We start from the raw sequence: 8,742 nt of genomic DNA, 5'->3' as shown, positions 1-8,742 counted from the left end.
TTTGTCGAATTGTTGATGAAATTTTAAACTAACAAGTAAGCTCTGAAATGAACATATTTTTACAAGACGAAAGGTTCACAGTGAAAAAAAAAATATAATGAAAAGGAGCCCCGGGACTTTCTTCATTCCTGACGCTGTGGAAATCTAGACTTGCCTGAATTTCTAGACTTGCGGGGGCTGTCATTGATACTAGCGTGTACTAGTTACCTGAATATGTGTGCTCTATAAACATCCCATAATAATGAACATACTTGTTTCAGTGTCTGTATGACAGATTACTGATGTTTCAGCTACCCAACGGCGTGAATCAGTCACTCAGTAATTACCCATTACTCAGTAGTATCAATCACTGAGTTGCCTTATCCACTATATAGTATTTTCATGTCGGGTATATTGCTGAGCAAAACAGCAGGTACATAGACACATGATACCACAGAATTCTGTATCGGAAAATGATATATGGTGCTTCACTCAGACCTAAAAGCAGTGTCATGCTACTGTCAAACCGAAACTGGACAGTGAATGTTTACTTCTATCTATTACGCTGGCAAAGATGATCGATAATCGGAAATATCGACGATATTGATTACCAAAATGAACATTGTGTCATCAATATCATCGTACTGAAAGTTTGTGAAAGAAAATGGTTTGAATTTTCTCAAACAAATAAATACTAATTTAGGACTGTATGTAATGGTTTTCTTCTTGATATTTGTTTTCAAGGCGTCGTTTTGTTGACATCCCATGCAGATACTTGGGGCATTTTCTCTCAAACTTACGTCTTCAATATTGATCATTATCGATCTCTATGACCCTTATCTATCGTTAGCCACCTCTATTATTTATAGACGTGGCGTTGTTGGAGCACGATCCATTCATGCCCTTTGACGTTCACACATGTTTTACACGTTAAACTCCCAGGATTAAGGGATGTGTCCCCGCTCCCATTGAGGGTCATTTGTACACGGGAATGATTAAACGCTACACTAGAGTTGTGGGACTGCCCAAACACAGTACCAATAAAACTCTGCCGAAACTTTTGACCAGTGATGAAATACAGGTAAAAATTTACAGCATGGGTGGCATCACATAAGAAAAACGTCAACTGGTCAAGCAAAAGTTTTCTGGCGTAATTCAGAGACAATCGTCCAGGCGTCCACGAAGAATGGATCAAGATGAAGATGGTTCTCGGTAAAGTCAGAATTAGAAACGCCACGGCCACAGTCAAAAGCATGGCCGTAATTTGCCTTTCGTACCGATTCAGATGAACTCTCCTCTCACGTTCAGTCTCAGAATAAAGTCGACTTCTCCTCTGTCGAGATTTCCTAACTCGAAGTGTAATTAATACGTTACAAACAATAAGGATGACTGATGGAATGAACGAGTAGAGCGAGGCGTTGATCCAGTACCATATCCTTTTATAGAAGAAAATGTACTTCTCTGCGATTCCACACTGCATGCCATCATGAGACAGTGTGGTCCAAAACGCGTGGAAGTATATTCCTGCAATAACCACACCAAGAATAATCATACTCAACCGAGCACGATTCAGGTTCCAGATAACAGTCACTCTTAATGGAATTGTTACTGCCATGAACCGTTCAATCGCCATAAACACAAGTATCCAATTTGAGTACGTCACGAGGCAAAGATAAAGAAAGTTCATTATTCTACAACCGGTGCTTCCAATCGTAACTTCGTGGTACGTTAGCTGATGATAAATAAGCTTCTGTAGAATTGCCAGATTGTCAATGATAGCCAGAAGCGCCACATAAAATTTCGATGTCGTCATTGGTTTCATTCTGCTCAGGGTGACAGTGCTGGCAATGTTTCCAGGGAACCCAAATCCAAAGATGATCCACAGATAATAGTTGTTTATGTACACTCCAGCTGCATATAGCCTCTCGTATTCATCTGCATCCTCTTCATTAAAGTCATACCTGTCTAACATGTCAGATATATTATATGAAAAGATTGTCCAATTAATCGCCTCCATATCGTAAAGCAGATCTATCAAGCCTGAAGATGACGAATATGAAAGGCTTCAAATTGGAATACAAGAGGTCCGGAAGGTTGGAATACATACATTATGACCATTAACGTTGGGAAATATTGTAAAAGATGCACCTACAAAACACACCCAACTAGAGATAGTGACATGATAACATCATGTAATCCTTCTCTCATTGCCTAGTCTGTTTAATAGTGTCTGCTTCAAAACATACTTTTAGACACATCTGTCAAAATATTACAGATGGATGTTTGCTACATGAATGGTGTAACCGTAATACCTACATTAATGAGTGAAGCATGTTTTGATATTTGTAAATTCCGTCTAAGCATAAAAATATATTCTCCTTTTGATGTCGACATTAAATTTTAGAGGCAGCAGGTTGATGATATTGCCTATAACAGTCATGCCACATCGTAGTGCTAACTTGAACATGTATCTTTGACAGCGTAAAACTTTGAATAAATGAGGCTCTGTTGTCCTGATCAGGTCTTTGGTGGCACGATAGCGGCAAAATATCACGATTTCCACTGTCTCGGCCGTTTTGACGCCGGATTCGATTACGTCCACGTCCGATATCAACAATGTTCTTCCTGTTTCATTCTGTGCTTCCCATCGAAGCCGGATGTGGCAAACGAGACCACTGTCACCACTGATCTGATGAGATGTCACAGTCTGGAAATGTAAACGGGAACTATTAGCATCAGTTGTTGCATATTTATGGCAATAACAACATGGAAATTCCATATTTTATGAAGCGACGAATACAGGACTCATCTACTGACATACAATCAAACACGACAATGAGGAAACATAATGCTGAAACAAGGAAGACTGACAAGCTGGTGGCCAAGTTCATGTTGTTGTTTTTTTTTGTTTTACGGGGTGCTAGAACCAGTACTTTACTGAGAAAGTGTAATCCTGAAAATAGCGTTTGTTACACTCAAGTGATCGATGAACCAGAGCATCCACTTATTATGTTTTAATTATGCACCGTGTAGAGACTCAGAGATTCCGCTTCGGGAGACACATAAGAGGCAAAGCTTGGTATTGCAGCATCAAACCAGCATGCATCGCATGCCCTAATGACTGTTCCCTTAGAGCGACAAATCGAGCTTGACAACGTCGGATTGCTTACGACCTTACCAAATGAAATATATTCCGTTAGGAATTAGATGGGAATTGGGTTCTTGAGAGGGATATGGAAGTTGGTATTCAAGTGCAAGACAAAATATTATAGATGTCAGCTTCTTTATTCAATACACAATGTTTCTGGGCCCAGAAAACGTTTAGTAGAGAATAAACAAAGAGTTGACCCCAGAAAACGTTGGGTATACAATGAAGAAGAAGTCCAGTCCAGTAAACGTTTCGTATAGAATAAAAATAACTAGATATCCTTAATATTTTGCCTTATACTAGATAGGAATTGGGTTGCAGGATAGGATGCTTGTCCATAACATGCAACAGACCTGATCAGATGGACTTTCTCGGACTCCTCGGCTCATGATATCAAATACTCGATGTTTTACAGACCGCTACAATATGGCTTAAACAAATACCGAACTATGGAAAATAAAAGATAATCACCTAGTCAGTACGTGCTACAAGCCATTCTTCACGAGTCGATAGACAACAAACTGATATCTATTGCTTCACGCTGAATACTGGAACTTTTAATGGGGATAATACTGAGCGTCTCCGTGGAATGACATTCGTCAATAGTTCATTTTCGGAACCTAATATGTAACCTGCACTGATAATTGTATATTCTTCGCGCTGGTAATCTATTTCGGCGTACAAGACGTTCCAAATCAGATACGTCACGGTCAACATCAAGTCAGACTAAGCGCACTCAATCACAACAAGCTCGTTTACTGTTTCCTAGCACCATTCCTCCTAGAACAAGAATGTTCTGAATACTTGATAACATCCGTTTAGGTTCAAACCAGAAAGGGATATGTTTCAAATAAATTTTAAATTTTTAGCACAGTGACTCTCATATGTCACATTTCAAAGGATACTTTATTTATAAACCCTCAACAGATATAAAGACGACAAATAATATACTGAACATCAAAAGAAACGCAACTGTTTCAAGTCAAGTTTTTTAACAGAATTCATAAACATGAATGCTTATTTTATGAGATTTATTTTTTCGAAACTATGGTTTCTTTTGCTGTTCAGTATATAAGGCGAATATGCGAGCCGCGAGCCTTAAATCAACAAAAAGTATGTTAAATTATTAGGATACCATATAAGCGTATCTTAAACCGTGGCAGTAATCGTCACAAACCCACGTCAGGGAGGTCAATTATTCACCGGACGGTGTATATGACACAATACATACAAGGAATTTAATGAACTATCATATTTGACTGGTTGTCATTGGGACACTTTGCTCGATTAATAAGGTTTTGTATATCTTTTTATGCATCGTCTGTTCATGACGAACACTGGAATCTGTATACATTTTTCTGGTTTAAGGAAAAATAAACATCATACTCTGAACGTCAGAATGCCTGGAATCTGTAAAAGATATACTTCATGTTCTTGCGCCTTAACTATACTACATATCAAGTTAAACAATAAATATTTGAAGGTTTTATTTTTGAGAGTAGTTTCAAATTCAAAACAGGGTGTAGAATAGATGCCTTTCATCAACCATGAGGATGCCAATTGGTTCAGAGCAAGGGTTATAGCTCCATTGGGTTGACAGATGTCTTGACAAGGTGTCATGAAACCCTTCAATTCTAAGGACCATTATGCTCTGATGCTTCACTTGTCGTTACATGTCACCAAACGATTGTAAGTTCGATCTGATCAAACAGTTGCCTGCGTGTTTAATCTTGCCTGAGGACTTGCAACCCCAAACGCCATCTTCTATTCCACATCTTGAAATGAGTATAAAATTGACCTTTTCTGCTGTCTCTATTGGACCCGATCACTTTGTTACAGAGGGAGATTTAAGTTTTTTAACTTCAAAGATACAAATCAACAATAGTATCAATAAACAGGAAGATGCTCACACGTCTCTGATAGATTTATAGATGGTGACGCATTTGTTGGCACGAATGTAGTCGAGATGAACTGGATTCAGCAACTGTCCATTTTAACTGAGTCAATAATCATCTACCAAGACTGGAAAGTATCAATAAAGACCTAATGTAAACAATATGAATGTAAGGTTTCGTTACTGCTTCAGTTAATCATTCGGGAAAGCATTAAACATTGTGTGTTTTCATAAAACTGGTGATCTTGCTGTAAAGATATCCTATGTATGTTCATCGTTTTTGTCGGATATTGTCCTCCTGAGAGGGTACAAAAGTGCCAAAACTTTTGAAGTAAAGGTAAACTTACATGGACTTGTAGACGTAATATTCTTGTATTTTAATTGTGGCTAATATTTTTTACAAAAGCAGCTGATAGTATGGTGTAAATCCACATAAGGGTCCAAGTAGGTAGTAAAGGTACTGTAAGTCCCCATGGTCCCTAGTCTGGTGATCTACTTTCTGTTGTTAGCGATCTATAGCCTGTTTCTATATTATATTGTCCAAACAGTGATATTAGTTTCAATTTGCCATACTAGCTTTAATTCAAATTGTGATATTCTAGTTGTTTACAGTATACATACAGTCCTTTCCAGTGTTAACCGCTCTCGTCACGGCGTGGCTGTGATACTGCCGAGGTGACGTTTAATTTTAACTCACTCACCCATATGTTGGTTAGCCAGTCATGCTGGAACCGTTGGTAAGATAATGTCTGGTGTTTTATCAACTGCAGCAATTGACACATGTGACATCACTTATCATGCAGTGACTACGAAATGTGGAGGAGAATTATTTTAATTTTATTAGTTGAAATTATTTTTCATGCATTGGTAGCGCTTAATTAACGAATAGACTGAGGTTGTAACGTCACAAGAGACTACATAAACTCACAGTATAGTCATCTTGTGAACTTTGTACAGCCAAAGACGTTCTATGTATTTTATGCATTGCAGGGGGCTTTCCTAGCAGCTGACTATCTTCAGTGATTAATAAGGTGGTATAGATCATTCGGGGATACCATGAAGACAGTACGAGTATGATAAACTGCAGCGGCGCCTCATTTCACTGCCTCATCTTTATTTTTTCTTACTGTCCGTTCTATAGTATCAAACCGTGTTGAATTGGTAGGCGACTCAGCTTGTCGTAAGAGGCGACTAACGGGATCGGGTGGTCAGGCTCGCTGACTTGGTTGACACATGTCATCGGTTCCCAATTGCGCAGATCGATGCTCATGTTGTTGATCACTGGATTGTCTGGTCCAAACTCGATTATTTACAGACCGCCGCCATATAGCTGTAATATTGCTGAGTGCGGCGTAAAACTAAACTCACTCACTCACTCACTCATTGAATTGGTCTTTAACAACCCACGCTGCATGGTTGATGAATGGTATCGGAGCGTCAGTTTCGCTGACTCTAGCTACCCACGATGGTCGACGAATGGTTTCGGGGCGTCAGTTTTGCTGACTCTAGCAACCCACGACGGTCAAAGAAAGGCATCGGGGCGTCAGGCGCGCTGACTCTAGCAACTCACGCTGGTCGACGAACGGCATGGGGGCATCGGGCTCGTTGACTTGGTTGACATGACGCTGTCTCCCTACTGCGAAGATCGATGCTCATGCTGTTGATCAGTGGATCGTCTGGCTATGTAGCTGGAATGTTGTTGGGTGCAGGGTTAATCAACATATTAATACATATTGTGAAAAGGAATTGTGTCATGCCGCTGAAACGCTGCCAGTGTGTAGTTCAGTCGTAATGAGTGCACGACCTCTTTCAGAAATAATAAATACGTTCTATACGTTCTATAGTATACATAGTGACTGTAACTGTTTGCTGAAGAACCAATCGGAAAGGACAATGCGGCATTGAAATGGTGTTAACACAATTCTGACCTTCGTGTTCTGCTTACTGGACGTTAACATATTGATGATTTCGTTCCTGGAACGTCTGAATTAAATACGTATCATCCGCCGATAATGAGGTTAGTGTTAGAAGCACCCACGCTCTCAGAAGTTTTTATTCAAGAATGTCTTGCTGAGGGATTCGGAGGATGCATTTGGACGTATTACCAGCCTGGGCGTGATTGAAAACCTGATGCTCTCCTTTCACTCCCATGTGACGAGTTTCTGTAATTCCGGAGATCAGGAAACAGGAAATCACGGAAACCAGCACCGGATCTATTAGCACACACGTTATGCAAAACTGCCCTTCCTCAGAAAAATAGCCAGGATATGTGTCTGGAAGTGCTAGCCATAGCTGAGACTTTATAGACATTCCGGGTTTGTGCGATCAGAGATATCAACACTAACTACAGCTGACCATCAAGATGACAGATGCTGTGAATGTTCAGTGGATCTTAATACACTGTCATCCTAGTCTTGTCTGCAGTGTGCCACTCGGGCTAGCAATGCCTGAAAATTAATAGGCCACAAATAAATTCACCAAACCGAAATCTGAATGTAGAATGGCCTTTCACAATTAAGCTTGCAAATATGATGAACATTTCTATCAGGCCATAATTTTGCGAGATGTATAACTGTATTACAACGTAACAATTCGAAGAGAGTGATACAATTACAAAATGAGACCATGAAAATTCACTAACCAGCCGGGCCAGTGACAGCGATTGTGGAGATTTACTGGCCCGACTAGATTTTTGCTTGACACGGGCTAGTGGGCCAGTGAATATTTCGCACGTTGCTTGTGTGACGTGAACATTATCGCAGAGTCCAAGAAGGACATTGAAGGACGCTGAACACTTAAGATACCAACTATTGCTAGACAGTTTCTGTGATATTTTTTAAGTAAAAAGCGAATGGTTTGACGAAGAATGTCTTGAGTCTAATCCCACTGAAGAAACTTCGAAGCAGGTTAATTCTACAGGTCGCGATAATACGTTTCACATTTGATAAATTGAAAAGTCAGTAGGCGTCTACTCGAACGCTAGTTGCACGTATATTTGTATAAAAAGGAAATTGGACTTCAAACACTTCTAATTTTTTCTCTCATTGCATACGTAAATAATTATTGCGAAATTTAAAGGCAGTTAACTTTATTCATAAGTAAATTCTTCACTCTAGTTTACAAATTTACCTTTCAGATGCCGACAATTTGAACCTGCTATCCCTGGTTTCAAAACTGAGCGAGTACGATTTAGGACATGCTGTTTTAGATTTAAAGAGCAAAAACACCCTTCAAACAAGTGCGCGGGGGTACAAATACTGAAAAGTAAGAACAAAACCACTATTTGTAATAATTTTTTGCATAAAATTAGAAAGATTTGGCCAAACATATCCAATAATATTTGAAAATTTCAATGGGAAAAAAACCCTGTAGATATTTACAATAAAGTGCGGTTTGATTTGACCGAATGCTTGTGACAAAGGGTCTGTGAAAGCCAGCTGTAGGTGTCTGTTTATTCATTAGTAGTCGAAACAGACAATAGTGGCTCTGAGTTCATACCGATAGTCAATTTACGAAAATAAAACATCCTGGGGGCGTCGGCAATTCCGCGCATACCAAGCCACGTCATACGCGACAGGTGCCCCCCTGTGTCATGTGATATCCTTTCGAAAGTACCTGTTAAAGGTAAATCCAGAAAGTAAATCCTTTTTTAGCTGTCTAAAATGATAAAGTGTGATACACAGGAAAACCCCTCGGCCACAACAACCCACAGAAAACGGCG

At 39.5% G+C, this 8,742-nt stretch overlaps 1 protein-coding gene across 1 annotated transcript; it reads right to left on the bottom strand.

Moving 5' to 3' along the window:
- Positions 1–838: 838 nt before the first annotated feature.
- LOC137255422 (rhodopsin-like) lies at positions 839–6,610 on the bottom strand. The gene is made up of 2 exons (XM_067792864.1): positions 6,592–6,610; positions 839–2,019 (listed from the first exon to the last, which is right to left on the bottom strand). The coding sequence occupies exons 1-2, from the start codon at positions 6,608–6,610 to the stop codon at positions 839–841; spliced, it is 1,200 nt and encodes a 399-aa protein (XP_067648965.1).
- Between the last annotated feature and the right edge of the window lie 2,132 nt (positions 6,611–8,742).

This window comes from Haliotis asinina, chromosome 11 (genome assembly GCF_037392515.1).
Source record: "Haliotis asinina isolate JCU_RB_2024 chromosome 11, JCU_Hal_asi_v2, whole genome shotgun sequence".
In the NCBI taxonomy this organism is placed as follows: domain Eukaryota; kingdom Metazoa; phylum Mollusca; class Gastropoda; order Lepetellida; family Haliotidae; genus Haliotis; species Haliotis asinina.
This window is presented reverse-complemented; position numbering and strand designations above follow the sequence as displayed.